The sequence below is a fragment of the Myotis brandtii genome, unplaced genomic scaffold (genome assembly GCF_000412655.1).
Source record: "Myotis brandtii unplaced genomic scaffold, ASM41265v1 scaffold931, whole genome shotgun sequence".
NCBI classification, from domain to species: Eukaryota; Metazoa; Chordata; class Mammalia; order Chiroptera; family Vespertilionidae; genus Myotis; species Myotis brandtii.
In genome coordinates, this window is record NW_005371843.1 from 2,178,027 (window position 1) to 2,194,319 (window position 16,293).

Here is a 16,293-nt window from a genome sequence, read left to right on the forward strand (position 1 = left end):
GAGGAAATGTAACATACCACCACAAAGCTAATGGAGAAAATGATTTGATTTTCTATTTCGTGGGTCTAGATGGAATTTCACAAAACCACAGGAGAACCTCCTTACAGTCAGCCACAGTGATAATAATAAGTGCAATTGGGATTTGAAAAATTATTTGAGTAAAAATAGCAGCAACCATTATCATTCATTACCGACAAAATGCAGGTGCTTTACAAATGTTATGTTCTCTGTTCCTCAGAATAACCTCAAATGCTAGACACTATTACCCCATTTTACAGACAAAGAATTGCAAGCCCCCAAAATGATAGTATTAGAACAATGCCACACAGCTAATAAGTGTTAGAGCCAGGATTATAACCCACCTCCTCAGCTCCAACCCTGCACGCTGTCCTTCCATGGAATTATGTCAACAAAGATCACTGTGGGATTTTGTGAATGTAGAAAAGTCTTCCACAAAGAAGTTTAATAAGCAGGACCCCATCGCTGAAGATATCTCACCCAGCATTTTGGGGCAGAAGGACCCCAGTTTGGGTTACTTTCTTGGTAAAGTAGAAGTTGATATTTCACCTCTAAGAATGTATTTCTTTGATTATGTTAAACCTTTACTTGGATAGTGGCACAGCTGGGGGGAGAACATTACTTAGGAGGTTATGTTATTACAGGCTGTAACGATACTCCTGTCGGGGCACAGGATACAAATAATATGTGCCTTGCACTCTGGTTCTGATGCCATTCTTCAGGGTCAGGCCAGATACTGTTAAATAAAGCAGTAGTTTCACAGCTTAAGTGATCATGTTGTTGTTTTGTGGTTTGCTTTTTTCTTTTCTTTTTTTAAATATGAAGATTACTGGGTTTCCACCTCAGTGATTCAGATACAAAAGGTCTTAGGCATAACCTAGAAATGTATAATTCTAAAAAGCTTAATGATTCTGATAATCAGCTAAGTTTTGGAATCACTGAATAGTATATTATATTAGACCTGTTATTGTAGATGTTAAAATGATTTCTTAGGTATAATATTGCTGGTGTTTCTTGTTTTAATTTACTGAAGTCACCATTGCAGGTTACTCTTTATACATTTAAATTATATATGTAATATATACATATATGCACATATTAAAATAGTGTTGTGTATATAGAAACATATGTAAACAGATAATATATAAAAATCTAAGTAGATTATATATATACATATTTACACATATACATAAATTTGTGTGTGTGTATCACTGAAGGTTCCCCAGTGTGACTCAACATGATATCTGTCACACATAAGGATTGATCTTGGATCTCTAGCTGGACCAGTGTTTACAGAGTCTGTGGCTTTTTGCTGCTTGGCCTCTTAATCTGGTGGTTGGTCTTAATCCTTTGCTGCAAGTAGCAGCCTTATTTCTCATGGCTGACTGCCACAGTCTCTCCACTGTCGCTCACAGCAGTCCAGAGCCATGCCGCAGGGCTGGAATTGTGCATCAGGAGTTTCTACCAGTATTTCTTTAGCCCTCTCTGCTTGAGTTTGGTTTGTTTCAACAAGCTCATCAGATGCCAGCTGCTTACAGACCCCACTCGACCTGAGAGTGTAGCGTCAGTCGACAGACCTTAACGATTGGTGTTCCAGAATCTTCAGGTTAGTTTCCATGGCTCACCATCGTGGGCTTCAAAGCAGGCACGAATGGTGAATAAGTCACTGGGTCTGAGAGCTCTTTCTAGTAGCTACACAAACACAAATATCCTAGCTTCTGACTTTAATTTCAGTTACAATACTATTTGCAGGCACATCGGTTTCATCCTTTAGACACCATAGGCATACTACATAGAAACTAGAAACTTTTTAAGAGCCTACAATAAATGATTATGGCCAGGAGAAGTATATATATTTGCTCTAAAGTATGGAAAAGAAAACTGAAAGGTGGAAATTTATAAATGTATAATTACATGTCTATAAAGTGGTATGCTTTGCCAATTTCAGCCATAGTTAAATTTAGCATTTGCTTGATAATTAGTGATTTTGAACGCAAATTTTAGGTTAGATTTCCTTTTGCTGATGAATTATCGCCAACCATAACTTAATGAGTTGGTCATAGCTAAATCTCTTCAAAAACAAATTGTAAAAATCCTTTCAAGTTTTTATAGCAAAAATATTTTTAATGTGGGTTGTGGGTACATATTAATATTTTGAGATGGGAATCCCAAAAAAGAGAAATGCATGGAGCTATTCATTTTATAAAACATCCCTATTTGTGGGTGGCTCATTTCATGCCCTTTAAAAAATATATTTGTCAGTTTAAGTAAATTTCCACATTATGCTTATCATTTAATCTCTTATTCCTTAATATTCATTCTTTATTGTTAATTAAGGGTTTCTGCTTTTTAAAAGTGCTTAATCCACAAACACACTTCTCAGATTGCCCCTGCCCCCTGATATAAAATGGATAATTTATAGATATAGATATGTTTTGGGAAATGCAAACACATTTTTAACTTATAGGGTTGGAGACCATTCAGTGAGCTTTAACTTAAACTGAATCATGAAGCTAGAATGTGCCTACTATTTTGCCCTATGAAGTGTAGACATTTTACAACGGTTTTTGTTTTTCTATAAAAAAACGGTTGCTATTGTTGCTTACCCTGAGATGAAGAGATGATAAAACGAACCTGAGCCCCTGCCTCAGTGCTGACTGGCTTGACAGGATGGGCTGTAACACATGTACTTGGGCAGGGAGACTAAAGCAGTGGCTGACCATCCTGGGTCCCTTGACTTAAACGCCACCTCTCCTATGAAATCATCCTTGGATCCCACACCTGGATTAGGAGCTCTTCCTACACGTTCCCAAGGAACTCTTCTAGTTCCATCATCATAGCACATTGTTATTTTCTTTCAGTTGTTGACTTTTCTCAACATTATAAACTCCTTCGAAAGAGACGCTCTTTTTCAATCATGTCTACCCTAGACCTACAGAGTGCCCAGCACATAATAGCTCTGCAAATATTTTTAAAATATGTCTTTATTGATTTTTGAGTGAGAGATAAAGGGGAAGGGAGAGAGAAAAACATCGATGATGAGAGAAACATTGCTCAACTGCCTCCTGCACACCCCATACTGGGGGTTTAGCCTACAACCTGGGCGTGTGCCCTGACCAAGAGTGGAACCATTGATCTCTTGGTGTATGGGGCAACACTCAATCAACTGAACCACACCAGCCAGGGCTGCAAATATTTTTAATAATGTGACAAATGTGAGGCTTACAAGTAAAAGCCTTTCAAAGGTAAATTTACTAGTGTGATTCAAAAGTTAAAAAATAAAACTATTTTTTATAATGTGAACTTTTTTATCTTCTAGGGTTAGGAATACATTTGTGGGGGAAATGACTTTGTGTTTTTAAAACGGTATTAAACTTAAGATACTTGCAGTTATAATAATGTGTAAAAAGTACATTTTAATTTGGGAATGAGGAAAATAGGTAACTCATGGTAGATAGTCTTAAGGATACCTTTATTCTTTAATTATTATGTTGAAAAATACTCAATTCATTACAACAGTCCATACAGAAAAGTGCTAGAGTAACATGCATTGAAATTGATACTGATCAGATCCCCACACCTGTCAGGTCTACTCCATCCCTAGCTGCTGTGGATGTTGACTCCTAACCACTCACGGTTGCCTCTTCTACAGAGAATTGCCCTTGGAAATGCCACCTTGGTCCCTGTCAATGACTAACTGATGTGGGTATATAAAACCTTACCCGGGGTCAACTCTGACATGTAATCCACACTCCAGAACTCCCATGGGACCTGGCTGAGGCCAACCATCAGCTAAAATTCTGACCTAACCTCATCCCCTGCCCTCTCCTGCCTCCGTCACTACCTGAAAGGTGTCTCCCAAGAACACTCCCTCTATAAATCCAAGGCACAACGCCCAGGTCTCCTTCCAGGACACGACTCCTAAGATATTCACTGAAAGGAAATGTCAGCTTCTGAGGGTAGATGGCGTCCTGCTTGTGGGGCGTTCATGAACGAAGGGCTGACATTGGCCTGTCCCTCTGCCTTATACATCTTCAGACTAATTATACCTGGTATTAATATTTATTTATTCAACATGATAATCAGAGCACATCTTCAAAAACAATTTTATTCAAATTAAACATGTTAGTAGTACCTATTTTGTGCCAGCAATGTGCTAGGAAGGTGTTAGGAATAGAACAATGATTAAAACATAATTTTGGCCCTCAAAAAAGGGAGGGAGGGAGGGAGGGAAAAAGGAAGGGAGGGAGGAAGAAATGTCAGCTTCTGAGGATGCTCCTTATGTAAGAGAACAGAGTGAGCAAACACATCTTTGGCTTGATCACTACAGCACTAGCCACTCGGCCAAATTTAGCTTCATCATCTTCCCTTCAGATGATCACACACGTGGTGTCTATAAATCACATGAATTTGAAACTGTTCACTGGAGTATCCGTGGCCTCACCATGGAGGACGCACCAACAGGTCCTTGCCTTTTAAACTCCTTCCACAGGATTGGGAGCAGGGAGTAAATGTGTTATTTCCTGCTGATCTTCGCTGCTTTGAGGAAAATATGCCCTGGCTGGCATCCCTCTGTGAATGAAACTGTCCTCCTGCCCTCCCGCTTGTTTTTGAGATTTTTTTCCCTCTGGACACAGCCTGGGAGAAAGTCAGGGCAGACTTCCTGCCAGGCTACAGTCTTGATGTGGGGCAGTTGTGCTGGCCGTGGGCCGGGCCCGTGTGTGGGCTTGCACATGGCTGCACGCTCGTTCTCCATCCAGAGCTGGAAGAGTTTTAAGGCAGGAAGCAAAAGCTGTCCTTTTAAAAATGTCTTCTTAAATTATTGAATATGTGCACAGAGTCCATTTTTTCCTTATGTGAACTTCACCTAGGAAATAAGAGTAGATTTTTAAAAAATCTTTTTTTATGGTAGGGTCTCCTAACCTCTCTTTGTCCCAAGTTTTCTCACGTATGAGGGAGTTGGGCTGGATGAGTTCTAGAGTCCTGTTCATCTCTCACATATTCTGATTTTTTTTATGCCTTTCTTCTTGGACATGGTATATTCTGTTCCGTGTAAAATAGTTTATTCTAACCCATGTCAGTATTAATTTTTTTAAATATATTTTATTGATTTTTTACAGAGAGGAAGGGAGAGGGACAGAGAGTCAGAAACATCGATGAGAGAGAAACATCGATGAGAGAAACATCGATCAGCTGCCTCCTGCACACCCCTCACTGGGGATGTGCCCGCAACCACAATACATGTCCTTGACTGGAATCGAACCTGGGACCCTTCAGTCCACAGGCCGACGCTCTATCCACTGAGCCAAACCAGTTAGGGCTCAGTATTAATTTTTGTTGTCTAGCTAGCAGACCCAAGGAAGGGTGTGTGTGTGTGTGTGTGTGTGTAACTTTTCTGTACCCAGTTTATCACTGCAGCTTTCTGACTTAATATATTTGACTAACCACAGTGAAAGAAGTAGTAGTGAAACAACAACATTAGCTTGTGTATTAGTATAGAATAGCAACTATAAGACAAGCCTAAAAGCTCAACCCTAAATTAAAATGGTTTAGTGCAATAAAATAAAGTCTATTGTTTGTTCATTATCCATTGCTGTCAATGGGATAGGCAGAGGATTAGGGAAGTCTGGTCTCTGCTCCATGTAGTCATTTAGGGACTCAGGGTCTTTTCCTCTTGGGACATTCTCATCTTTAACATTGCTACAGAAGGAGGAAAGGAGTGAAGGATTGCCCATGGGAAATTTTTATGAGCCAGAACTGGAACTGGCTCCTTTCCATCGGCCAGAACTCAGCGCTGTGGCGCCAACATAATTACCGGAGCAGGAGGCTAGGAAATGTAGCCTCTTCATGTGCCCAAGCAGAAAGGAAAACCACGCATGTTGGTGAGCTCTAGAATCTTCTGTCTTATCTGGTTTTAGGACTCAGTAGCACTCAAGCTTGAGTGCATGATGAAAGGGTCTTGCTGACCAATGCCTTTCCTGCATTCTAATCCAACACCCTCTTCTGCTGCCTCTCACACTCTGTCTCCCAACTCACACACCATTTCCTTTCCTCCAGCTTCCTCTTTACTCTCTTTCATTTGATGCCTTGAGGTAGGAAGGAATACTGTGAACTTGGATGGGGAGCCCTAAGCAGGTGGATTTTCATGAGCAAGATAAATAGAAAGAAGAGCTCACTGTGAGAGTGGCACACATTTTAGAAAGAGAATTGGGAGAAGTCAACAAGGAAGCTGGGAGAGGTTGGTTTGGGTTGGTTCAAGATGGGAATGGATTTCTCCAATAGGATAAAATCCCACGATGAAAAGTCCATTTCTCTATGTAGTAGAAGGTGATGTTTTGGACACAATTTTATGAGCCTATTATAAAAATTAGATAGAAGATTCTCTCTCATGTTTTTAACTACATTGGAAGGACCAGCATCCACAACTGAGAACTATAGCCATGGAAAAGTAAGTCATTCCAGCTGTTAAAATTTTTTTAACACACATAAAAATAACACACATACACATGCTCACTATTTTAGGGAGATTAAAAAAAATAAAAAATAGCATTTGTTTTCTGTCTTAAGCTCTTCCAACATGGAATGGGAAGCAAAGATGTACCATTTGTAAGCCCATGATAACAGTCTACAAACCTGTCCAGGAGTAAAAAATCTATCATTGCAGCTGTTAGTCCTCCCAAATTGTCCTCTGGGCTGCTCCTGGAGAGTTGCAGAATTTTAGATATTATAGTATTTCTTGATTTGTAATACCGATCCTGGTGATAGGGATCCCCTCCTCCAAACCCTCTTAGGTCATGGAAGTCACTAATTCATCCTTCTGACTGGTCATTAGTTCCAGAGACTTGACCTCCCTTCTCCTTTGTTATGTTTCGTTTAATAAAAACACTTTCTGGAAGCAAGTTCCTGCTTGAGTTTGAAGTAGCACTTCTCACACCTAAAATTCTTGCACTGGACAATTTCATAGGGCCAATAGACACACAAGTCTTGCCAAGAACAATTTCCATGAAGAGTTCAAAAGTAGTGAATCCCTGGAAGTTCAGAGCAAGCAACAGGACTTGGCCCCCGAATATTAAATGAATTAGGTACACCTATTCTGAAAGCCACATAAAGCGACTGCAAAGTTGACAGGCTATGTTTCTTTTCCCCAGGGCTTTCCTGGAAAGGATGGGTCTTCTGGCCCTCCAGGACCACCAGGGCCAATTGTAAGTATTTCCAGAAACTACTGGCATGTACTCTGCTTTCAAGCATTTTACTTCTTTTGAGAGATCTTCTTTTACCAGACCTTTAACCTTGGCAGCCACCTTTGCTGTAGTGTAACAACTCAGCCTTGGCTATAGACCTCTGCCTAAAATATCCTTTAAAAATAATACAACCCTATGGCTGGATCCTTTGATCTCTGAGCCACTTCCTCATGAGATCACCTGCATTGACTTAGTTTTTATTAGACACAGATAAGGCTTGAATTTGAAAGAACTACAACTGATTGGTAGTTTGGAGACTACTGAAAAAATGTCTTCCCTACTTCTTTGGCAGCTGGGACCAGGAGTGAGCAATGGATCCTGAAGTCTTGTTGCTGAGGGGAAGGGGAGCTCTGTGTGTGTGTCCCTTGCTCCTTCTTGAGAGCTGTCTGTCTTTGATGAGAATGTGGGAGTCCTCACCTTTGCTTCATTTTCCTGCCTCTCTATTAGGGCATTCCTGGAGCCCCCGGAGTCCCAGGGATCACAGGAAGCGTGGGACCTCAAGGCGCCCTGGGACCACCTGTGAGTATACAGCAGTAGCCAGTCAGGATGGTTGCCCAATCATCCCTCTGGCTTATTAATGTGTTTAAATTTACCAGCATCTCTGTTGGCCAAAAATCCTACTCAATCCTGGATGAATCCATAGGGAACACAGAAGGTCCTAGGATGAAGATTAAAGTCAAACTATGCACATGTCATGGTTAAAGAGAGTCGGTCCCAACAGGAACTAATCTTGCTCATTATTTTGTCTTTGGCTAAGTAAACTCAATGCCCTCTTTACAGGGATCGGATACAATAGCTGTGTGTTGATTAGACCTGTCTCCTGGGGGTGGGGGTGGGAATACACAGCTTGAGAAAGTCAAGGATTAGTGAGAATGGGAATAGATTTATTTTCTAAATTCTACAAGAAAGACAGAATTTCGTGTAAAACATACTCACACATAAACGAATAGTGGTGTAAATAAAAGCACAGTGATTGGAACTGATTACCTCCTATGCTGTGCTTCTCATCTCTTAGGTTGGTGTTTAAATGTGATCATGGGAGGGGAAGAGGGGGGATGGGGAGAAACAAATGAGCCCATGTGCACCTGTTTCCTCCTCTGTAAAATAGATAGTTGTCTCACACGGCCTCCAAAGCCACATTTGGCATCTCCTGTGACTCGCACGTTGTTCCTTCTGGTGTAGCTATTAGTCAGCATTCTGGTATTGTTTGTGATGTGCTAAATCTGTATCCACAAGCTAAAATAATCAATATGTGCAAATATTGGTACTACTGCAAACCTGCTAAGAATTTGTGGAACAGTGAAATATGAAGGGTGAGGGTAGGAGAGGTCAATGAATTCTGTTTCTATTGCTGCTATAACAAATCCCCATAGTCCCAGTGGCTTAAAAAAACACAAATGTATTGTCTTAAAGTTCTGTAGGTAAGAAGTCTGATGTGTGTCTGATCAAGATGTTGGCATTTCTTTTCTGGAGGTTCTAGGAAAGAATCTATTTCCCTGCCTTTTCTAGGTTCTAAAGACTTCCCACATTCCTTGGCTCATGGCCCACTCCATCTTCAAAGCCAGCAATGTTGCATCTCTCTGGACATTCTTTCATAGTCACATCTTCCTCTGAACACAGCCTGGAAAGGTTCTTAGCTCCCAAAAAGGAGCTATGTGACTACATTTGGGCCACCCAGATAGCCCTAGATAATTTCCTTCTATAACTTCAAGATCCTTAACAAAGTCACATTTGCAAAGTCCCTTTTGTCACATAAGGTAATATATTCACAGGCTCTGGGATTAGGGTATGAACACTTTTTTTTTGCAGGGGTGTGGGGTTTTTTCTGCCTACCACAATGAACAAGACAGCAGCGGCTCTTGCTTAAAAAGACACTTCTCTCTCTCTCTCTAGCTATCCAGTCACTTTACTCTTTATTTTTGTTTCAATAAAATTATTTTATATCCAGAGTCATATTCTAAGCTATAATTTACACGATACATTATCAGGCACACAAACACGCACAAGATCTGAGAATTAAAAATGCCTCCAGATTTTAGCAAACACATCCTAAATTGCACTCCCAAATAAATGCCCTCCTTAGCAGTCACTTCACAAAGCCATGTACTTGTTCCAAATACATTGTCATTCAAAATACTTTTATTTCTCAATTACAGTTGACATACAATATTTTATATTTGTTCCAGGTGGTTATATAATCATATACTTTACAAAGTGATTCCTCAATATTTCCAATACCCACCTGGCACTATACATATTTATTACAATATTATTGACTATATCCCCTATGTTGTACTTTACATCCCCATGACTATTTGTAATTACCAATTTGTACTTCTTAATCCCTTTACCTTTTCACCCCATCCCCCAATTCCCCTCTCATCTGGCAACCACCAGTCCATTCTCTATATCTATGAGTCTGTTTCTGTTTTATTGGTTCACTTAGTTTGTTCTTTAGATTCCACATATGAAGTGAAATCATATGGTATTGATCCTTCACTTACTGTTTTGTTTCACTTAACATAATACCCTCTAGGTCAGTGATGGCGAACCTTTTGAGCTCGGCGTGTCAGCATTTTGAAAAACCCTAACTTAACTCTGGTGCCGTGTCACATATAGAAATTTTTTGATATTTGCAACCATAGTAAAACAAAGACTTATATTTTTGATATTTATTTTATATATTTAAATGCCATTTAACAAAGAAAAATCATCAACAAAAATGAGTTCGCGTGTCACCTCTCACATGCGTGTCATAGGTTCGCCATCACTGCTCTAGGTCCATCCATGTTGTCACAACAGGTAAGATTTCATTCTTTTTATGGCCGAGTAATGTTCTATTGTATATATGTACCACATTTTCTTTATCCAGTTGTCTATTGATGGGCACTTAGGTTTCTTGGCATTGTACATAAAGTTGCAATGAACATAGGGGTGCACATTTTCTTTCAAATTAATGCTAGAACGTTTTAGATCTCTTTTCAAATCAAGCTGACAATGGGTCACAGAAAAAATTTTGATTGCTTTATCTTCACACATCTTTTTTATCCAAAATGATATTACTAAGTATGGTTATGCTACACGGAAGCATACACTGGCATACACACACACACACACACACACACACACACACACCATGCACATAGTCCTGTCTCCACTGTCTTTTCACTGCAAGTTCATCTATGCAATTGATTCTAGGCTATTCCCCACCAGGAAAGAGATTCGAAGCGTCATCTCTGCTACAAGGCTCCAGCCTGCTTCCCAGAGTGGGCTCCTGGTAACAAGAGTTTATCTTGTTCAATGGAACATTTTATGTAGCCTCTCAGGACCTGTTTCCTAATGCATTCACTTACAAATACTTACTGAGCAGCCAGCAGGGTGAAGGGAGCAGCCCCTGGTTAAAGGGGTGTCGGAGACAGCGCACTAAATCTCTTTCTGAGAGTGTCACGGGAGAATTGAGGACATCAGAGGCTTTGAGGCATCCTGAAGTGAATCCAGAACAAAACCCCAAACCTCTTTAATTACTTCATCAATGAACAAATGTGTTTGTGCATGCTCTAATTTGCATGTCTCAGTCTTACTGACATTACCTAGAACTAGTTTTCCTTAAGCCCCGTTGGGTTGCTCCTGAGCCAAGAGGGCTGGGCTGGGAAAGAAGAGGCATTTCTGGGGAACTTGGGAGAGGATAGTGGGGTGTGTGAAGGATTGAGAGGCATGGAGTACATTAGGGAAGGAGGATCCCTGCCCGCTTATCCACCTGGCCATTTTATAACTCGAGAACAGCCTCTAAATATGGAGCATACAGAAATACCAATAAATGTTTCCCTGGAAATAAAACACTTGTTAGTAATATTATCTTTATTGTTATAAATGATCAGAAAGGGGCCCTTGATGTGGCATTTTTATCAGAGACAGAAGCCATTTCATCTGGTTTCAATTGGGTTGCTCCTAAGCCAAGAGGGATGGGCTGGGAAAGAAGAGGCATTTTGGGGGAACTTGGGAGAGGATAGTGGGGTATGTGAGGGATAGAGAGGCATGGAATACATTAGGGAAGGAGGATCCCTACGTTCTTATCCACCTGGCCATTTTATAACTCGAGAACAGCCTCTAAATATGGAGCATACAGAAATACCAATAAATGTTTCCCTGGAAATAAAACACTTGTTAGTAATATTATCTTTATTGTTATAAATGATCAGAAAGGGGCCCTTGATGTGGCATTTTTATCAGAGACAGAAGCCATTTCATCTGGTTTCATAGACACTGGGTGGGGATGCCACAGTGGGGAGCCTCTCAAAGCCGGTTGTACCCTGAACTGTCCAGCCCAGACTTCTCCTGTGCTCAGGGCCCTGAGCCACCAGAGGCCTGCTGCCTGCCAGACTGGCGGGCCTGGTAACGCGGGCTCGGTGTCAAGGTGTTAAGGCCATGATTGTTTTCCCATGGATGTCTGTCTAGGAAGGCAGGAGGGAAAGAGACCAAGAAAGACAGACTGCCTCACTGAAAATAGCAACATTTCGTCCAGCCGGTGCCAGGAACACTTGCTTGCAGGCGCTCTGTCTTCAGCCGCTGAATTCCCCAGGCAGACTGTGCGCTGCAGCTGTGATGGCAACTCCTACCTGAGGTTTAGGCACAGGCTAAATCCCATGCCTCCTTGCAGGGGAACAGATGGTGATAAGGACATGGGAGAAGGGGCCATGTGTTTATCTTGAAATCAACATAGGTAGGAGGTCCAGCTCTACACCATTTAAAGAACCCAGTCAGGACACCTGGGTTCTTTCTAGACGTGTTCCTGATATGACTTTGACTAGCTGTGTGAGCCACTAAGCACTTTATCTAGCCTCTCAGAACCTCAGTTTCCTAATGCATCCACTTAAAAATATTTACTGAGCAGCCACAATGTGTAGGCACATGAGAGAGATGAGTTCTGAGGGTTACAAAAGGTAACCAAAGTATTTTTCCACCTTCATGGACAATCTAGAGAGAATGGTGTTTTGTTTTTTTGTTTTTATTGTATAAGTACATATAAATAAAAGCCAGAAAGTCATAAATACCTTACAAGACAAGAATGTTGTTATGAAAGTTGCATTGAGAGAGAGCGGAGGACAAAGACAGAGATGGAGGGGACACCGCTCTGAGCTGAGAGGTGAGGAGCAGCTCCTGATGGAGGCAGCATTTCAATGGGATCTTGCAACACGTGTGACTGGCACCTAGAGAGACAGGAAGATGGCATCGTCTACATGGGGGTTGTAGGAAAACAGAAAGCAGGCACAGGGCATCCCCCTGTCTTTGGTCCATTTCAGTATTTTTCAACTCTTTCTCTTGCTTCTTTGCAAATTTTATTTCAAGCCATCCTCATTTCTCACCAAGATTATCACAAGAAGCTCTAGCCCTGGTCTGGTCCATTCCCAGCTGCCAGAAGATCTGTCTAGAACAACACTGATGTGTTATTCCCTGGCTTGAATATCCTCACTGAATCCCTGTCCCCAGAGGATAGATCCCAATGATGTAGCCAGATGTGCATGGCCCTCTCTTTCCCCTTCAACTGTATCTCCCATCATACCTTTGCTTGAAGTTGTCATCCCTAATTATTTAAAGTTCTCCAAATATATGCCATACTGTTTTACCTTTCTCTTTTCCTTTTTTTTTTTTTTGGCCCTTGGGATGCTCTTGCATTTGTCTGGGCTGTTTTTTTCTCATTTCTCCTGGCTATTCTCTCCTTAAAACTGCACTTCCTGTGTGAAGTCACCATCACCTCTTCAGGCCGAAATACTTTGTCAATGTTCATCCCTCCACTAACATGATGAGTGCAGAAATGTTATCATACTCATGTTTTTATTGCTATACTCCAGCTCACATCATAGAGGGTACTTAATAAGTATTTGTTAGAAGAAAGAATGAAGGCATGTTTGCATTCCAGTTAGGCTGCTGTTCAAGGGCGTTTTAGAAGATGATTCTTATAGATGGGGGCCAGTCCTTGGAAGAACCTTGAGAGCTGAGCAAGGATGTTTAGATTTTAGTGAACAGACATCTTTAATATGTGGGACTTGGACCATGAAATTATTCCTCTTCCCTTCAGCACTAAAATTCTGTGAATCTATGAATGTAGCTACTGTATTTTTCTTTTCTTTATATTTCAAATGTTCCTGAAACGAAAGAGAAATGTGCCACTTTTTCTGGCCTATGTCTGCAGGGAAGGTGTGTTTTCCCTCAAAGCATACTTTGGTGGAATTATGGGCCTTCACTTGCTCAGGAATTTTTATTTTGTTTTACTTTGCAAAAATCAAAGGCAAGATGTCAGAGAAGTTGGAATAAAACTAACTTCTTGCCGTATAGATATTTCCCTAAATGGACCTTCCACTGAGACTGCCTGGCTGTGTCCTGTAGCTATTTCATATCAAGCATAGTGAGGCTGAGTTTGAGAAATTTCAGACCAGATTAAACATATCCATCCCAAAGGCCTCATTTATCTTATCACTTAGGTTTGCACAGTAATTTCTGTTTCTGAGTTTCTAGCTAGTCCATTTAACCAATGATAGCTAGCCATGGAAATGTCCAATAGTGTATCGGTAAAGAAATAAAAACACTCAAGGTAAAATAATTTGAGCTAAAACCTAATTCTGATTGACTAGAGTTAGGTTGCGGGATTTATGGTTGATTTTTAAGTTATTATTTCATTAGGAAAAATATGATCTTCACTGGAATAGGAAATACTGGCTAACAAGTTTGTTGGGCATTCTCTTTCGAGGCAGTGTGCTGGAGAGTGCATGGATTTAGGAGCCTGGCTGACTGGGTTCTGGTCCCAGCTTTTCCATTGTATTATTGTGTGACCTTGGGCAAGTTATTTAACATCTTGATGCATCACTTTCCTTATATGTACAATGGAAATAATATGTCATAGGGCTGTTATAAAGAACAAATGAGTTTATCTTAGAGGCATCTTATAAGGATTAAATGAATTAGTTTTATAGGACTGTTATGAAGGTTAAATAGTACACCGAGAACAGTGCTTGGGGCCTGGGAAAGCAGCTTAAGTATTAACAACTAGCATTTACAGTTTCTTAATATACTAAAAATGTGGGATACTTACTTATTTTTGTTTGCTAATTTATGTTTTAGTGTTTCACATAATGCTTGAAAAGCTGATTCCATTAAAAATGTACTTGTGGTGACACAAGTAGCTCTTTTCTTTACTTAAACCTACTGCCTCTTTAGAGACGTGCCCATTTGTAGAGCCTAAGGTATGGGAGAAGAGGACACAGTCAGTACATTTATTTCCCAAAAGAATGGGGCTGAGGACGGGTGCCTCATATATCTTCCTTTTGCAAAAAGTTTTAATAATGAAAATTGGGTACTTTTTAACAGAATCAGCTTTTTTTCTAATAATATAGAATGTCCAGTATCTTAATATGTCTTAAATATTTAATCAAGGCAGTTAAAATGAAGCATAGATTGACCTGTCATCCAGATTTGAAATGAAAATTAGCCATTCATTCATTTATCCATTCAGCACATATTTTTGAGCACTTGACATGTCCCAAACATAGTCCTAGGAACTGGGGTTACCAAAGTCCATCAGCTACACAGACTGTCTTATGGAACTCACATGCTGGCAGGGATCATAAGTAGTGAGGATCTGCTTTCTTTGAAGAGGTCAAGATATATCTTGCAAGCCCAGCTTTGGTATTTTTCATTAATTTCTGTCCCTGGTGTTATCTTGTTCCAAATAATGACTGCATTATGAGATACTGACATGTTAGTTCTGTAAGGGACCCCAGAGACCATTAAACTTAATGGCCTTATCTTACAAAGAAACTCTGAGAGTTTAAGTGGCTTGCAGATCCCATATTTTATACTCCTTTTTCCAAAGTATTAGTATGAAAATTTTCAAACCTACACAAAATTGAAAAAATTTAGTGTGAACACCCATATGCCCAACACTATGATTCTACTATTATGTGTATGAGTGTGTGTATATCATAATAATAAAAGTGCAGTATGCTAATTAGACCAGACATCCTTCCGGACATCCTTCCAGATGACCTTCTGAATGAAGCCTGGGCTGCGAGGGCTGAGGCAAGATTACTGTCAATGAATCGAGATTTTGGAGAAGATACTGAGTTTGGTTTGAGACTTGTTGAGATTGTGGTAACAACTGGGAGCAGCCTGACAGCGTGGCAGATTTCATCTATAAATGTCATCATCCGCTATCTTCTGGGTAGAAACTATAAAAATATTGTCCAATGAATTACTCTCATTACACTGTCTCAGAATTTAAACAAAACAATGAAATCTTTCTGAAGACACATGTTTTGCATTATAAGTGTAATTTCATTGCAAAAACATTTTAAAAAGCCATTGGTTTTCAGTCAAAAGTTTTACAGTTATGATAGTTTCTTACGGGTCAAAGAGCAGCTAAACCACAAGACAAAATAATAATTCAGCTGAGAGTCCTTGTTCATTGGAGCTCCCATTATCAGGGTGGTAGAATCGTGTGCTATTAAAAGCACAGTGACGCCTAGCTGGTTTGGCTCTGTGGATAGAGCGTCAGCCTGCGGACAGAAGGGTCCCAGGTTCGATTCCAGTCAAGGGCACATGCCTGGGTTGTGGGCTTGATCCCCAGTGAGGGGTGTGCAGGAGGCAGCCAATCAATGATTCTCTCTCATCATTGATGTTTCTCTCTCTCTTTCCCTCTCCCTTCCTCTCTGAAATCATTAAAAATATATATTTAAAAGCACAGTGAGGCTGTGGGATTTCACAGACCTCATCTCTTACTTACAGAACTTCACAGAACTCTTAGGTGAGAAGATCTGTTCCTTCCTTTCAGAGCTATTCTTTAAGAAATTGAAACAGCTTAGCTCCTCAGCAGAGATTTGTGAAATAAGTTATGAAGCATCAGTTGAGCACAATTCATAGACTGGTGTTTAGTGTAGAAAGATATGAACGACCTATTCAGTGAAATGATATATGTTACAAAGCAGTGTTGCTGCATGATCCCAGTTTTTTATTAAAACATACTTACTTTGTTGAGCTCGGC

General features: G+C 40.3%; 1 protein-coding gene across 3 annotated transcripts in view; it reads left to right on the plus strand.

Moving 5' to 3' along the window:
* COL14A1 (collagen, type XIV, alpha 1) overlaps positions 1-16,293 on the plus strand; it is a 175,395-nt gene that overhangs the window by 133,212 nt on the left and 25,890 nt on the right. For all 3 annotated transcript variants that reach the window (XM_014533053.1, XM_005885872.2, XM_014533054.1), the window contains exons 41-42: positions 7,167-7,220; positions 7,707-7,778. In XM_014533053.1, the coding sequence (XP_014388539.1) occupies positions 7,167-7,220; positions 7,707-7,778 (126 nt within the window). The remainder of the gene's footprint in view (positions 1-7,166; positions 7,221-7,706; positions 7,779-16,293) is intronic.